The sequence below is a fragment of the Fukomys damarensis genome, unplaced genomic scaffold, assembly GCF_012274545.1.
Source record: "Fukomys damarensis isolate Sample0158 unplaced genomic scaffold, DMR_v1.0_HiC HiC_scaffold_24, whole genome shotgun sequence".
Lineage (NCBI taxonomy): Eukaryota > Metazoa > Chordata > Mammalia > Rodentia > Bathyergidae > Fukomys > Fukomys damarensis.
This window is the reverse complement of record NW_022900936.1, coordinates 31,777,531-31,795,880: the sequence shown is the minus strand read 5'-3', so window position 1 is coordinate 31,795,880 and position 18,350 is coordinate 31,777,531. Positions and strand designations below refer to the sequence as shown.

The 18,350-nt window shown below is 31.0% G+C and overlaps 1 protein-coding gene across 1 annotated transcript in view; it reads left to right on the top strand.

Annotated features, from left to right (window-relative positions):
* Window positions 1-18,350, top strand: part of Gbe1 (1,4-alpha-glucan branching enzyme 1) — a 267,726-nt gene that overhangs the window by 168,126 nt on the left and 81,250 nt on the right. Inside the window, exons 8-9 of the mRNA XM_010602875.3 lie at window positions 12,730-12,845; window positions 15,448-15,575. Of these exons, the coding sequence (XP_010601177.1) occupies window positions 12,730-12,845; window positions 15,448-15,575 (244 nt within the window). The remainder of the gene's footprint in view (window positions 1-12,729; window positions 12,846-15,447; window positions 15,576-18,350) is intronic.

The following is an 18,350-nucleotide window of genomic DNA, read 5'->3' as shown; positions in this document are numbered from 1 at the left end:
AAAAAAAAGTTAGCAGTTTGTACCAAAGAAAATCCCTCACCAGAAAATATATATGTTGACATCTGTTTTGTTTTGTTTTGTTTGAGACAGGGTCTCACTATGTAGTTGAGACTGACCTGGAACTCACTATGTAGCCCAGGCTGGTCTCAAACTCACAGCGATCCTCCTGTCTCAGCCTCCCTAGTGCTGGGATTACAGGCATGTGCCAACATGCCCGGTTATGTTGACATCTTAATCTCAGATTTCCATCCTCCAGAATTCTGAGAAGTAACTTTTTTGTTTATAACTAACTCAGACTAAGATAATTTGTTACAGCATCTGGAATTAAGACGGATGACTTATTTAATAGATACCCTGGTATAGAATTTGATAGTGTTGACCATGTTAGAGGATTTTTTTTAAAGAGGTCCTATGTTAAAGACTGTACTGGAAGACTTGTAGCACTTATTAAAACATATTTCTGCTCTATCTGTCAGAAGTAGAATATTAGCTTTTCTCAAATGAGTTAGTGATTTCCAATACATTCTAATGAGTAATTTATTGTCAAATGTGTCTTATTACATCAACCTTTGCGTTACTTTGTGAAAAATAGGTTCATCTCAGCAGGCTAGATTAGTAGCGTCTCTCTCAATGCAATCTTATAATACCATAGTTTTTCTTTATATTGTTAATCACTATTGTAACTAAATGTGTCATGTTAGCATTTTTAAAATATCTTTCTCACTTTTTAGAAACTAATCTGCACTAAAATGTATATTGTGCATTTGTTATTCATGATCATATACACTAGCACCTCCCATTATGTCTGTTCTGTAAGAAATACACATTGAATGACAGATAAATAAAGACCATACTATCCCAAGAAAATATAAATACTAAGTTAAAATAAGGCTTATTTTGTCTTCATATGAAGCAAAAACATTCTTGTATTTATTAAATTTATTAGAGTATAAAATTGCAACTATTAGAATAAATTAGGCTATTTCAATCATTAGTAGCAATTATATTTAACAAATATGTTTAAAATTTGTTATTTCAAAGGAATTTTTCCCTGATTGATCTCTTGACTATCAAATGCTTCTAATAACATCAGTCCCTTTACTCCCTATTCAGGAGTGTATAAAATTGATCTTTCCCTTACACTATGGAAATACCTAAGTTTAGAAAACTTAAATAACTTATCCAAATTAATATAACTAATATGACCATATATTAATGTTAAGAATATGTGGGATATATAGTTTTTTTTTTAAGCTGATGTATTTGGGAAATTGCCAAAAAGAAGAAATAATTTCCATTTGGTAATGCTCAATATGATAGCATAAATGTATATTTAAGTTCCATGCATTTTAATTCAAAAGGTTTAGTTCTACCTATACCTAGTACTTGTTTGACTGTGAGCACCTCAACATTTGTCAACCTCAGTTTCCTCAACCATAAAAAAAAACTGTGGAATAAAACCATACAATATGTGAAGTCTGTTAATTACTAGATAATGGTTAGGAATTCTTTTTTTGTTTCCTATGTAATTAAAACATAATATCAGATTTCTCCTTTGTATTCTAGTTCACGCCATTCAACCCAGTAAAAAAATAGTTCATTTTGCTTGTGGGAATATATGCATATATATTAGAAAACTCTTTAGTTGTCAAGATTTTTGTAGATTGAAGCACCACTGTAAAAGAGTATTCATTGAAATTTAAGTATGATCAACAACACACCCCGATACTATATTTATATTCTACCACTAACACATATGCTCATGCAACTCAAATCATTTTTTAGGAACTTATATGCCTTTCTCTTTTTACCCTACTCTGTCTTATTCCTGTGCAACCAAATTTCTCCATTTCACTTTTTACCCATTTTTGGTCCAGAGTACACTGCTGCATGTTTAAAATGCAGTGGTACCTTTGTTCTGCTCCTTAACTGGTTCTGGGAGGCAGGAAGAATTCCTAAAGTGACCAAAAAGCAAATTGCTTTAGCTGGAAAGCAGTAGCTAGTTATGAGGCAATCTTAACTAATTAGTTCTAGTCTTCCCTTTGAGTCCCAAACAAACCATGAGCACCAAGACAAGATTTCCACATCAAAATAAATTGAATACCAGATTCAACAAGTTTAGAAGCAAATATCATGGTTATGACTATATCCTTCTTATATTTTAAATATTTGACTCTTTGTGTAGGTGATGAGAATATGCAGTGAATGTTTAAATTAAAATGATTTCTCACAATTAAAGACAAATTGCTATTAATCTCCGTCAAAATACGCCCACTCATATCTTGGCTTTACTTTCCCACTCATATCTAACACAGTTATCCATCAATCTTGTCACATTCTGATGCAGTTCTGGAACTCTACTTTCTTCTCTTTAATTGTAGTGTCTTACTACCTCTATGTTCTGAATCAACTAAAACTGTTTACCTTTTATGGTCATTTTGACGTGAAGGAAGAACCAGAAGTTACAGGATGTCAAATCTGTGAATAAGGTGGATGAAGACACACTGTAATGTTTTTGCAAGCCTGCCTTTTCTTTGGATACTGCTCAACAGCAGAACTCACTGTATTTTTTAAACATCTCAGAAAGGTGCTCACAAAAGAGGACTTCTAGAACTGTTTTAGAAAGTGGCAAGAAGGATGGAGTAAGGGTGTGTGAAGTGAAAGGGAGGATTTTGAGGGGGATTAATGGCAATGTGTTCTTTTATAGTAAAAAATGTTTAAGAATATTTTATCATACTGTATAGCTTATATATAAATTATATGGCTTATATTATTATATATTATTTATATATAAATAATAATGTGGCCCTTAAATATTTAGTCAGTTGTCCAAGACAGACCTCAAGGCCAATGGATGTGGTGGTGGTTTTGTTTTGTGTGGCACTGGGGATTGAACTCGGGACCTTCTGTTTGCGAGGCAGGCAGCAGAACCACTGAGCTAAATCCCCAGCCCGAGGAGAATTGTATTATAGCCTAAGTTGCAATAATCTGTAAAACCATAATGATTTTTCACTGGAAAAGAGAATTACCAGATTATTTATGCTTATATGTCTGAAGAGCTTTATTCTCCTTCACCTATATTTTTCTCATTTATTTTTGATACAACTTAGGTGTATCTCTCTCTGTAAGTTACCTGATATCATCTTTTGTAATGAAACTGGATAATTTTAAGTAAATTATATACTTAATTATAAATTTTACTAATATAGTGAGAAATTATCAACTTTGGGAATATATTTCATACAATTGTATTAGAATATCATATTTAGATATCATCTATTAGAAGTACACTGGAAAGGAAAAATGAAAAAAGAAATTAAATGTACAATTAATGTTTGGACATACTTTAAAAATAAGCTCTAAAGCCATATACCAATTGTGATATAACAATTGCCGTCCTGTATATTATATAATGTCAAGTCACAACTTCTTGAGGTGAAATAGCAATTAGCTTCACTTTATAACTAAACTAGTACTATTGTTTGAAAGATGTGTGTGTCTTGAGTAATTATATTCATACGTACATTTCTGAATTGTATATGGTGTATATGTCACTTTCTCATTGCTGCGAAACAAATATCTGACACGTGAACTTAAAGAAGGAGAGGTTTATTTGGCTCGCGGCTTTGGTCGATTCAAGGAAAGTCAGCTCTCTCCAAGGCAGAAACTCACTATAGAAGTATATGGAGGAGGAAAGCTGCTCATCCCTGGGAAACCAGGAAACGGAGACAGAAGCCAGGGACAAGGATAAACCCTTCCAGATCCTGGTCCCAAGTGACACTTCTTCAAACAAGCCCCATCTCCTAACAGCCTCATCTAGTCAAGTTATGGATGGATTGATTAATGAATTAGGTTAGCATCCCCATAATTAAGCTACCTTTTAAACACTTGAGGCTTTGGAGGTATATTTTAGATTTAAACCACAACATTCTACCCCTGTCCCATAAAACACTTATGTCCATCTAATTAAATCATAGATATTTAATTTATCTGTAAGAGATGCTAAAATCGTAATAGTAACTAAAATGGCTGAAAAGTCCAAGTCCACATTTCCTGAGACTCAAGGCAGATATTAGCTATGAGCCTTTGTAAAAATAAAAAAGAAAATTAAATATTTTAACATACACTGACACAACATGCATGTTCCCATCCTAATGATGACAGATTTGCAAATGGAAATAAATTGTATCAAAACAAGAACAAATCTCAGCAGGTTAACTTTGAAATCGTGAAGTTTCATATCCTGCACCCAAAGAAAGTCACAGAGAGAGATTCAAAAGCCTCCAAAAGGCTTTGCAGCTGTGCTCCAACAACATTACTGGTTGCACCCCACATAACTTCGCTCTTGGGCTTTCTCTGCTCACTCTCTATGGCTTTCCTCAGCAGATGATCCAGGTTTCTGTCATTTCTAACTTCCTTCATTACACCTTTGGCTTTACTTGCACAGCTTTTACACCTTTCTCTCAGGGATGCATTCCTGGCTTCCTGGGCTTTCCTTTAAATTCTGAGCAGAAGCCTCCCTGACCCTACAACTGTTGCATTCTGTGTGTCTGAAAATGCAGCACCCGTGATGCCAAGGTCAACCACCAGATCAAACAGTAACTGGACTCCCTTCCATTATGGCTACAGAGGCCTCTGAGTATATGTGTTTCTGAATATGGTGAATTGAAAATCGGGACACAAATTCTTTAGGCAGTCCTTTTTGAGCAGTGGGCTCAGTGACTCTCTTTTCAACTGAAAGCTTTTCTGTTCTGTTCCCTATATCCCGGGAAGGATGAGCATTACATTTCCTAAGATGCCTTTAAGCCATCTTTCTTATTGTCTTATAATACTTCCCCTTCTTTTTAGCGTAAATCTTAGCAACCAAGTTCTCCTAGGCACCATATTTACAGAGATTTCCTTTTTGCCAGAAAAAATACTAAAAAAATTTAAACTCTGTGTTTTGATACTGATTTTTACTGTAGTTCTAAATTAAATCAGCCAGTCTTACCTATGACACAGCTCGAACATTGGACTGGTTGCACATTTTCTCCTCTAGATGATTAGTCTATTACCCTTAATTTGAGTTTCCCTGAAGTCTCAGGATATGAGCAAAATTAATACAATTTTTTCCCCTTTGGCAAAGGTGTAATGCACATGAACTCTAGTCCACCTGTCAATGGAGTCCTTTTCACCAACTGAAACCTCCCAAGCTTTGTCATTCTGCATTCCTTTCACTGTTGTGGTCTTTTGTGCTCTGACTAGAATCATCCATCCATATCTATTCCAGGGTCAGCTACCACCAAGGCAGAAATACATGGTAAAATAGTGTGGCAGGAAAAAAAAAAAGCTGCTCATCCCATGGCATAAAATAAACAAATAAATAAATAACCAGAAAAAATGGGATAACATACCCTTCAGGTACGACCCTAGTGATCTTGCAGCTAAACCCCACCTCCTAACACCATAATCAGCTACTAAAATGACCAATGGATGAATCTGCTAATTAGTGTAACACCCCATCATTCACTTGGCTTTTAAACACATAGGACTTTGGGGAGACATTTTATATCTAAACCATAACATATATATAGCTGAACTACAGTGATTCATTCTGCAGAAGAACAATGCCTTGTTTAGATATTTAAGGGTGTCATGTAACACCTCATCTATGTTTCATTAAAGGGGATGACTTTAATCATAAAAGCTTTGCTTGGCTTTCTACTTTCTAGGCCACAAACTGCTCAGCTCTTTTGGTTTTCTATTTTGAAAGATACTGTTTTGAGTTATTTCCAGATTTTGAAATTGTATTTCATATGCATTAATTCTCTAAAACATCACCTTCGGCAACAATGTTTGTAAAACAAAAAAGAAGAGTGAGATGAGCCAATTTAAGAACAGGTGGGATAAAATTTGTTAATTGCTTAATCATGCAGGGCAATCATTAAAGTATGTTGTTCTTGACCTTTGTATCTTTCCATGCTATCAGACCATTGTCTTTCACTTATACTCTTTCTTGATCACTTGTACCTTCTTAGACACAGACAGGTATAGGCAAAGCCCCATTCAAGTTTGCCTTTTCTAGCATATAGGAACACAATATGCTATCCTTACCTGTTTAATTCCTAAAGGATACCTTATAGACATTTCAAATAGAGATAAATCTTAATGCAAAATTTCATAAGCTAAGTATGCTTTAGGCACTAAGGGAAATAAATACATTTTATTCTGATAATGACTATAGATAACCCCAGCCCAGTGGACATAATCTGATTAAATTAAATATTTATTTATGTCATATAAAGTTGCACATGGTGAACTCCAGAAAATTATTGATATTGAAAAGAAAACATTAAAAGCATAATTTAGAATAAGCACAGATATTCTGAAATTTCAATTATTGCAGATTCTTTTTTGGTATCAGGGATTGAACTTGGGTCCTTGTGCTTGGGAGGCATTGCAGATTCTTAATACTTGATATAAATTCACCCTCACATCATTTCATACTTTTGGTTGATTCTAGTCGCTTGAATTTAATATAAAGTATAAGTAAAAATGTAACATTTTAATGGTTTAGTTCTTTAAGTTAATATTAAGTTAATGAATTCTTTTAGTTTTCCAAAACACAGTAGGTTAGATTTTACCTATTTTTAGCAGTGATGTAGACTGCATTATTAAAAAGAAACATTTTTATTGTAATTTAGTACTCTTTTTTTCTGTTGCCATGTAGTTTTCTCATAACATAGAAAATAATAAAGCACTTGGTTTCACCAAGGTCAATTTATAGCCTCAGTTGCATTGGTCAGATCAAAACATGGAGGTTTTTGTCTCTTGGTTTTATGATATACTGTTTAGCTATCACTCAGCATCAAAGACTGTGGAATAGCTAAGAGGAGCTTATCATTTTCTTTATACTTCTGAAATTTAGCCACTGTTTAACACTACCTTCTATTTATTAGTATACAATATTAGTTGATTTAATAACATCTGATGAAGTAAGTTGCCTATTTTGAAAATCTCAGAGGTTATTCTGGACTGCAAATAAATAGAACATTAGGCAAATAGGCTTAGATTATAAACTGTAATTTCATTAAATAAATGTCATTATATCTGATTATATTTGCTTGCCAAGAAAATTTGGCTGTGTTTTATTTCATTATAAAGTTTATTGGCAGAATGTGAGACAATCAACTGTTTTTGATTTTAGGGATATTTTCTAGCAACCTTAATATTGGAATTATCTGTGTGTGACAGAAATTTCCTTAATAAATCCTCATTAGTTGATTCCTGGTTGAGTATTTCAAACACCTAAACCAATTAGAATCTTCATCATTTTGATTGCCAGAAATCCTTGAATGCGTATATTATGCATCTGTATATTCAGTTTCTATATTAGACACCTGTGATTTAAACATTTTTAGTGGCTTATGATTTATAAGAAAGTTAGATGCATTTAATTATCTTTTTCTGGATTTTTAAAAGTTTTGTTTCTGCTTCAGAAAATGAAATTGAAGAGTGCTAATCAATTGATTATAGGTAATGTGAATGACAGTGTTAGTTTTTTAACATGTGTTAATAACCAAAATAGCTTATTTCTCATACATTCTCATGGTGATCGATGATAATAGTGACCGTAAATATTTTTCATGTTGCTATCTAAAACTTAGCATCTAGATTCTCCAAACTGTTTGTACACTAGGATTCCCAGGGGGTTGTAAAGATAGGCTTTAGCATCCTTATGTCCATAGAGCAACTTTAAAAATCTCTATCTTGGAACACACCTAAGTAAAACTGTGTTTGAAAATTCTGCTTTATATTTTTTACTGGACTCCAATCACCTGGATATATCAACTGTGTTATGGACTGTCTGATGACATTTTAAGGTAGAAAAAGTAAATTGCCTTTTTTATTGTATCCTTTGCCAGACATTTTCATACTTTGACTCAAGGCAAACCATTCAGTATGATGATTCAGTTCATTTGTTACTAGAGAGCACATTGAGCAATGATTCTAATTCAGTCACAGTTTGGAATACATCATAGCTTTTCTTCTTCTCAGTTTCCCAAAGAATGAAAATGGAACTTGTGAGAGCTGAATTTGAAAATTATGAGAGTAGATGTAGTGCAGAACATCTTTCAAAACTATGTATTTTCACGTCTGAAATATTTCTTAAGCTTTTAGTATTCCATTTAAAAGGCAAAGCTTAGATTCGGGAAACTATGCCATTTATTTATGAGATTAATGGTTTCATTGTCTGTGTAAGGTATATAGCGCAGAGTAACTCCGCTGGTTGTCTTTCCATATTTAGATTTTTAATGTACATTTAAAAATCCTCTGATTGGTTTTGAGACAGGTAACTCTGAGACAGAATGGCTTGAAAAGTAGATTCTTTTTCCTGAGAAACTTTTAACAGTACTGTACAGTGCTACATTTGGTTTACAAACTGAATTTGTTTTTTGGGGAACATGGCTTCATTTGTATTTATGTGGGGAAGATTACCATGGTCCTATTTGTCAACCTGATGACAAGTTTGTGAACCAAAGCAAAATTTATCTGAATGCTTTTGTTTGCAAATTGAGTTGCTTGCAAACAGAAGTGTTCATGAACTGATGCACTGTATTTTATGATTCTGTAGTCAAAGTTAAATTCTGCTTTTGTGCAGACATTAATTAAACATAGCAGAAGTAAGATTGCTATCATGAGAAATAGCTGCCTATAAGATTGTCCTTCTATAGTGTATGTAAACTTAGAGAACATGTTCAATGTGCCTAAATTCTTTTACTATATGATTATTCTGAACACCTGCTTTCCTCTGGCGATTTAGATTTTGATATATATTAATGTGTAGGGTACCTAGTCACTATTTCTCAGTGAAACTCTGCAGTCTGAGTTTCTTGTGAGCTTTCTTAGAAGGTAACATTTCACAAGTAATGACAATACATTTTTAGAGCAGTTAAGTATATTCAAAGAGTTAAGACAGGACTAGGAGCAGACTTTTAGAATTTATACTTAGATGCCTGTGAACTTTGTCTTATGCACATTTTCTCTGGTTGATTTTGCTGTATATGTTTATGTTTTAATAAATCTTAGTCCTGACTACATCTATATAATGAGTCTTCTTGTGAACTGGTCTAGTGAATCACTGAAACCCAAGATGGTTTTGAGAACCACTGGAACAGCATTCTTCTTGAATGTGACTTCAGTGATCTAAGATAAATATACTTATAAAATAAATAAATTTTATCAAGTTGGATATTTATTTAAAAATTTTTAAAAAGCTACATCTTTATTCCAATGGCACTGTAATACTCTGTGCTTTATAATACTTCAGCTATGTGTTTTCCATTATGTTTGCAGATATGTACTCATATGTGTGATGTGATTATGTTATGACCATAAATCAGTCTACATGGTAAATTTCAAGGGACTAGTTAGTGTACTAGTAAAATCAATGTGTGTTTTAAAATTAGTTCAAACAGGCTGATTAATTTATATAGTAATTTAGTCTAAATTTATTATGGTAGTATACAAACTTCATACCACAGAAATTTGGAGTATATATTATGATTTTCTGTTTCCCCTACTTACTGCTCTAGTAGTTTAATTTTTTTATACAACAAAGGTTTTTAATAAAATGTAACCATTATAAAGCTATAATTTATGCCTGTTTCCAATAATCTAGTTTTATAATCATGTAACCAGAGAATTTTTTAACCTTTATTTTTTACTTAGTGCTACTAACTTTAAAATTTTAGCTCTGATTTTGTTTTTTGTGAAACTGTTTCCTGAGGTGTTTTTTTTTTTTTTACAAACTAAAACTTTCTAGATATTGCTTTTGTACTAATTTTGTCCTAGATAGTTTCCCCTAAAATATCATATATCTTTTGTTTTTCTGTCCCACTTATGTGAAAAATATCTATTTTGGTTCATTAATGAATCATTACATATAAAAAGACTTTTTTTGGAAGTAATAGAAATTTGATTTATTCCTGTATGCTTAATCTTACAGTGATTTATTATATGTTTTTTGAAAAAGAATTTTAAAAGATATTATGTCAGGTTAAGAGTATTTATTGATCTAAAAAATGAAATTTACTCAATAGAAAATTTTAATTTGGTGGTCCATTTTCATTATTGTTTCTTTTTTTCTGGAAATCATAAGAGTTTTTAAAAATTCTTTCTTACCAAGAATCTATCCATTCTTATAGTTAGATTTAAATGTATCTTTTTCGTGGAGTACAGTTTTAGAACTTCTTTGATCAAGAAAAGAATAAGTATGTTGGTTATCAGAATCAGAAGAACATTTACTAATTCTGCCTTTAATCAAGTATGTGACATAGGGCAATGTTTTCTTTTCAGTGATTAAATTCACAGCATTTCCTCTTCTGTTAGTTATTGCATTACAGCATCATTTCCTAATTTCTTTCATTTTATTTTATCTTTGTAGATATTGGGATAGAGTTCTTATATAGAAATTGTTGTCTTCTAGAAAACCTTTAGTCCATGATGTATATATAAGAGTCTGATAGCTAATGTACACAAGTCCCAGCTGGTGATGGAGATGGCTTATGTAAGAAAGTGTGGAGTGACCGGAACTGGGGAGAGCTAGAATTTTCTGAGTTCGTCTTCAGGAATTCAAAATGAAAAATTGAAAAATACTCTGCCAGACCAGTGTGGTGAATCTATGACACAATGTGCCGCAGTGGGCTGTCTGTATCATTTAAAGCTCGAAAAGGTTTGCAGTCACTGTGACCAACAAAACAGTACGGCATGTCAGATAAGGCTCAGGGACAGTTTGTGATTTCTTATATATCTTACAAGGTTTTTTTAGCATTTAAACAAGTTTTGTTCTTCTCCTAGAATATATTGGGCTAAATATATCTTTCAATTTATTTTTCAAATTTAAAATATACATTACTAGTCCATGACCAGATTAGAAAAGTATATATTGTATGTAGTTTTTAAAACATTCAAATGATTATTGACATGCAAATTCATTCATGTCTTTTTTCTGAAATTGTCATATAATAACATTGTCTCTCTGGTTTGAGAAATTGAAAATGTAAATAAGAACCAAAATATGTATAACAGATACCGTGAAATAGGAAGAAACTGTTCCAAATTTTAAAAATTATACTGTGAGAGATACTTTATTAATAATTAAAATGTTTTATCCAAAAAAGAGGGTATAGTATTGTTAGGAAATTAGTTGAAAAATAAATTAGCAATTAAAAACATTTTTTAAAATCATGATACAGAGTGTATTCTCTATTATCTCTATTTTTGTTATGAAAAATTACTTTTTCATGAAATTGTTTTTATATTTTCTTTAATATATACTTTTATTACATTAAAATTAAAAATAAAAAACAAAGACAATTTTTCAATTTTTACGCGAAACCAATACTTCTCTAAAACATGCAGTTTACTAATTAAAAGAAAAAATCAAATTTATATAGTAGTTGGATATTTCCACATAGAATAATTTTGATCTTAGTCAGTTGTAGCCTACCTCTGTGTAATTATTTCTTGTTAAATGTGATTTACCCTCTTAAGCTGTAAGTTAATATTTTTTTATAAAAATATAAGCAAATTCTACCTTCATCATTGTCTAATTTAAACATTTTAAACTCTCCAGCTCTTTTCATATCTAGCTTTCTCTAGTGTGTTTTGTTCTTTAAAAAAAAAAACTTTCACTAAGTTTTCAGAACTCAAAGTAATTTATTTAAAGTAATTTATTTAAAGTTAATCACAAACAATACTCATCTCTCCCTAAAGTTTAAATTTACATTTCTGGAATTGATTGTGATGTCTTAATTTCTACTTATATCAGATTGCTCTTTAATATAGGGACAGATTAAAAAATACATAAATTTTAACTGGGTTAAAGATTTGTGTACACTATTACAGCTTTGTCATTAAAGTAAATGAGGTATTAAAGTCTTAAAACCACATTTGTAATATGATAGACAACTCAACCATAACTGTACAACTAAAGAAAATACTAATTGATGATGCCCTCTTTTCAACTGTCCAAAATAGACTTGTTTCGTGTGGTATTTTTTAATTGAGTTATATAGTTCTTTGCTTTCCTTCTGTCTTTATGGACATGTAGCTCTTTAACAACAACAACAAAAAAACTTTCTACTGTATTAAACTTGTGTTTTTTGATAATTAGGTTTCTTTTTTGAGCCCAACAAAACAATTGTGTAATAAATGTTGCATCACTTACCTTGTGGTTGAATCTAAGGTGTTTTAAATCTCTTCCTTTTTATTATGAATTATACCTGGTAAAAATGTAACCTGAAAAAATATTTTAAACAATCATTGAAGGTACTTTTTTTTCTGCTGATAATGAAAATGTATTTTCTGAAAGGAGAGAAAATTATAAATATGGTTATATACTACATGAAGCATCTTGATGAAAATTCTTTAGTGCTATTATGCCTAATTACCATTCTGGGAACTGGGAACACAGTGTTGAACAAGACAGACTCCTTACTCTTGGAATCCACGTTATTCATTTCCCAAATTTTTTGTTTTTCTTAGATATTAACTTATTCTGTGACTAAAATAAAACTTAATTTCCCTTTAGAATGAGTTACATTTAACAAATGAATCATTTGTTAATCGTCTGGACTTTGTATATTATATTCTTGACAGATTTATGCATCTTAATACTTTAGTAAAGGAATAAACAATTAAGAAAATATTAACTTGTGCTTAAAACATGTTTATCTAATATTTTAGCTGGGAAGTTTTAAGATTCCTTCTGTCCAACATAAGATGGTGGTTGGAAGAATACCGCTTTGATGGATTTCGTTTCGATGGTGTTACATCCATGCTGTATCATCACCATGGAATGGGTAGGTAACCTGGCATATTACACATGGAGCTAGTGATTTCATTTATTTATTTCTCTACTAAATAAATAGATCCAGGCTTGGGGTTCATTTACGAAATTGTAGTGATAATTATTGGTGGCTTCATTTTTACTTGTTACATTGTATGTATCATCTTTATTGTCATTTCTGATCCTTTGTGGCAAGAGTTAAGGTATAAATAGATTTTATAAGAAAGTAAAAGATAATATTTTCTTTTCACTGTATTTTCTTATTTTTATACTAAACTGGTTGGGTTGGCAATCAGTCGCCTCTAATCTGAGCAATCAAGAGTCTGGCTGAGGTAGGAAAAAACTGTGTTCAAGGCCTAGATTAAGTAATGATTCAAGGAAAACTCAATAGCAAAACACTATATCAACAAACTAAACAATTTTAATGATAATAGTTTACATAATAGGTAGAGTTAAGAAAAAGCTTAGGGAATTCATTTGTATAGCATCCTCAGGATAGCATTTACAATGAAAAATAAATATGATAAAAATTATAATGATAGCATTTACAATGAAAATAATTATAAACAAATTATAAAAGAATATTTGTGAATGTTTTTGTACATGTTTTACAGTGAAGAAAATATGTGTATTTCAAATGTGGTTTTCAATATAAATTCATGAATTAAAAACATTAATCACTTAAAAACAGTAACCACTTAAAAGTTGTGTAAAGTGGGATTTCAGTATCTTAATTACAGAATATGAAACTTGGGGCCAAACACTCATAACAAAAAAACAAACAAAAGAAAGGGTAGGGGACTGTAGATTATAAATCTTGAAAACTGGATGCTAACAAAAGAAGCTTATGTATTTAAAGAGTGCTATTTACTCTTAATCCTGATGCTGCCTAAAATAATATTTGAAGAAAAGAAATTTGGGGAAAAATTAGCATTGAGGATATAAAGATAAGACTGGCAAAAGTCAATTAAGACCTCCTAGTTTAAAACTCCCTCTGCTGCCGAGTGTAAGATATATTCAGAGGATTTAGGTGTTGAAGAAATTAACCATAGTTCACCAATGTGAGATAGGCTTTTCATTTGTAGAGAGCCCAAGAAGTGGTGAAAGAAAATACTTAAAATGTTTCTCTTGGAATGTAGAAACAAAAGACAACTAAATATAACTTGAAACTTCACAGAAAAAGAACATATAGTATACCATTGATTTTGTGAAAAAATAATTAATGTTAAAGAAGAATATTTAATGTATAAACTCATCAAAATTCATCAGGAAATATATTAGAAGGAAAAGTAATTCACTTTTTGGATGAAATAATTGGCTAGACTAGATCAGTGTTTTTGGGGAAACAATATATGACTTAAAAATTTGATAGTTGAATAGTATTTGCCGCTGGCTGAGAGGTTAGAGGAACTTGGAAAATTTTTGTCGAAAGATACAAGCTCTCATTATAAGATGAATAGATTTGTAGGCTCTTATGTATAGTATGATGACTGTAGTTAATACTGTACTGTTTATTTGTAATGTAATAAGAGCAGAGTTTAAGGGTCCTCACCATGTACACACATGCACAGATAGTAACTGTGGGTGTTGAGGGATATAATTAATTTGACTATTGAAATTAGTATATAGCATATATCTATATCAAATAATTATCTTGAATAAATACATTTTTGTCAACTCAGTATTATACAAAATAATGACAGAATCAAAAAGGAAATGTGGTGGCTGAATTACTACCAAACTGTATAAATGTAAAAAATTTGTATAAAATTTCCATGATGATACAGTACTTGAAAATACTTCTTAATGATGGAATTCAGTCTGAAAAAAAATTACAATAAAAAATTTAGACATAGAGATGTAGAACAAAAAAGCTAGTGTTGAACACTAATTTGATATAAGTATAAAAATAAGAGTAAAGTACTGAAAGAGTAGAAAGTAAGTAGTAGTGTTCAAGTAAGTATAATATACTTTAAACATCCAGTATTAGGAAATGAGAAAAGAGGATATGAAAGGAAGGTTGATTATAATTGATCATCTAGAAAATCTGTTTTGCATAAATTAAAGCAATATATAAAATAATATAAATATTATATAAAGCTTCATAATGGTTTTCATATTTATTTTTTATTTCATAGGGATCAACTAAAATATTGTTATCATTTGAGTGATGTGACCTGAACTGTGTCAAATTGAAGTTTAGAGTTTAAGTATCATATAATTTTTCTGTTGTACAATTTACTTAAAAATTAAACCTTTAAAGTTTACTTATTAGTTATTTATTTTGTGGTGCAGGGGATCAAACTCAGGGCCTCAAGTGTACTAGGCAAGGGCTCTACCCCTGAGCTATATACCCAGCCCTCACTTGTTTTTTGTTTTGTTTTGTTTTGTTTTAACCAGGACTATTTGCAGGAAGCTATTTTGCAAAATTGTTTAAACTCTGAGTATGAAAAAAAAGAATTTTTTTTAGTTAGTACATTTGCTGATGGTAACATTATCATTACATTTTGCTGTAGTAATAAAATTTATATCAATTTCAGAAATGATTGTACAAGAATTAAGATATGCATGTTGACTGACATAATATATCCATATTGATTCTTTTTGTTCTTTAGGTCAGAGTTTTTCTGGTGATTATAATGAATACTTTGGACTACACGTAGATGAAGATGCCTTGGTTTATCTCATGTTGGCAAATCATTTGATTCACACATTATATCCAGATTCCATAACAATAGCTGAGGTAAAGCTATAATGATCTCTTATCTTCTGACTCCCTTTAACAGAGAACATTACCCTACAGTATTTGAATAATTATTCTGATGTTATCAGTAATTGCGTAAATGGCATTGTACCCTGACTGTAATACAGCTATCTTGTATGGGTGGCACATTATTTAGAAGTCACTGTTTTCCTGTTAGGCGATAATATATACTAATTACTTGTCACCACTCCATTATTAAAGAGAAAATGCCAGTTGTAAGAAAATAAAATATCCTCATCAGTGGAAAGGCCCTTCTGCCCTGAGACCTTCAGCAAATAATTGAATATTTATGTGTGTCTATTTATTTATTTATTTTTCTTTTCTGGTGTAATCATTAGAATGGCATGGATTACTGCCTGCAAGCTTCTCTCAAGCCTTTCTTGTTCTGATGTTATTACCTTTCTTGTTTATGTTAGTGCTATTGGATTGCCAAATGTTCATAGTTATTCATGATTACTGAAAGTTCTTGATTAACTGTCCCAAAGCAGCACTGTAATGATATAATTTGGTATGTGCATAACTGACAATTCCCTTCTTGGTGATAAATATGATAAATTAGGAACTTTGTTAAATGCTTATGCTAATTTAGAGTTAGTATTAAAATTCCCCTGGTTTTCTGAGTCCTCTAACTAGGAGTTATATGAAAATTGAATTTAACATTTTTAAATTGCACTATAAGAGTTCAGTGGTGGGCATCTAAAAAATAGTAAGATCAGACTATTTTAAACTTTGCATTCTTTTGCATAGTATTTTAATTTTATCTGTTAAACCTCAAAAATTAATTATTTTTTCAATTATATTTATAGCAATCCAAAGCAGAGATGTTATATATGACAAATTACTACAGACAATTAATGACAGCACAAATCAAAGGTGTATTACTGAAGAAAAAGAAGCAATTATTTAATATATGAAAGTTAAAATTGTTACATTGATCTTTCCATTCATTTCAAGTAAAATGGTTTTATCATCCAGGGAGTTCTTCTCTGATTATGAGGGTTTCTAATAATGAAACTTGGAGCCTTTAGCCTACTTTGTATTACTTGGTTTTAGATTTTTTTTTAAAAAACAAGGTGTATCTTCAATTTATTCTACTTGAATTGAAAACTACATCAATTTCAATATATCACTTTTCTGTCTGGTGGGAGTCTCTTCAAAATGTAGAACTGATCCTCATGAACTATTATAAAAAGAAATGTGCAATGAATAAATAATGTAATTTTATATAAAGTTATGTAATAGAAATATGAATTTATTTGTAATGAAAATTGTGATTGAAATAATTTTTCTAGAATATATGTACCATTCTGTGCAGTTATTTTATTAATTTAAATGATTTCTAATTGATTTACCTCCCCCCTGTAAGAGCCATGTGTTTTTTAGATATTAGAGAATAAATACATTTCATTCAAAATACATTCATTTTTAAATATCTTCAGGCATCGACTTTCAAATTATTTTATTAGTACATGTTTGCAGTATACAAGTGATTACATTTATCTTAGGGAATGGCAAATGTACATAATTCATCTTAATTCTTTTTAAACCCCCTCCCCATCTCTTGGTACTTTTCCAATTTGTAAAAGTATATTTATTTTCCTGACTTTTATATTTACCTCTTTTTTCTTTTACATTTTTGGAAGTATAGTCACCAGCTGTCCATTTTTAAAAGAGAGCTGCAAACCACTCATGTGTAATGGGACATCTATCTAGGATTCATTTAACAATCAAGACAAATTAATATCCATATATTTTTCTTTTTTTTTCAGCTTTAATTGAGTTTATTGGTACATTTTAGGGATACAGTACAGTTACATTCATTGTTGGGATCTTTTACCTCTACATGACAGGTCTTGATTCTCATTTTTTCCCCTTACTTCTGCCCTCCCTTCACCCCCTCCTCCCCTCCCCATCTACAAACACTTTATTTTCATCTTTTCATTCTCTCACATTTTTTTCTTTTCCGTTTTTACTCTTCCCCTTCCCATCCCACCTTCCCTACACCTTTAGCTCCTTTCTTCCCATTTCTAAATGTCACTAATCTTATTAGAATCTTATGCATTGTTGCAGATTATTCATATATTTTTCTTAGAGATTCTCTTCCTTGAAAGGACATTCAGATAGTACAATACAGAACATATCTTAATATCTTCTCAAGAATAATTATCTTGATTTTTAACACCAGACTGGCACAAGTCATTACTCATGTCTATCTCGTCAGGCAAAATCTTGGGAAAGCATTGTGTGTGTGATTCCAGTGTAGTGCTTGATGTTCAGTATATATGTTTGGCCAAGGCTTATAATCAATTAAATTAAATACTTATACCATCTGAGGAACTATGACTTATACTTTGATAAATATAACCTTTACAATGCTTTCTTTACTGGTGACCTTTTTTTGCTTTTAATCAACTATAAAGAACTATGCAGAAATAAAATATTATTGACAAGAATTTTATTTTCATATTGCTGTATTGTACTATTTATGTATTTATCTATACATTTCTTCCATAAAATAATAAGTTATTTTATTTAGAAGTCAGACGCTTACTTTTGTTTTCTTTGGTAAGAGTTTGGGGATGCTACTATAGTAAAAACGGCATTTGAGCTGTCAAGATGTACGATAGGGAAGAGTACATAAAATTGTAGCTCAAGAAATGAAGCTGAGGGAAAGTATTTACTTGAAGGATAATATGGAGTTAGAAAAGATAAGTACTTGGTTCATATTTTATTATATTTGTTGTAATATCTGTT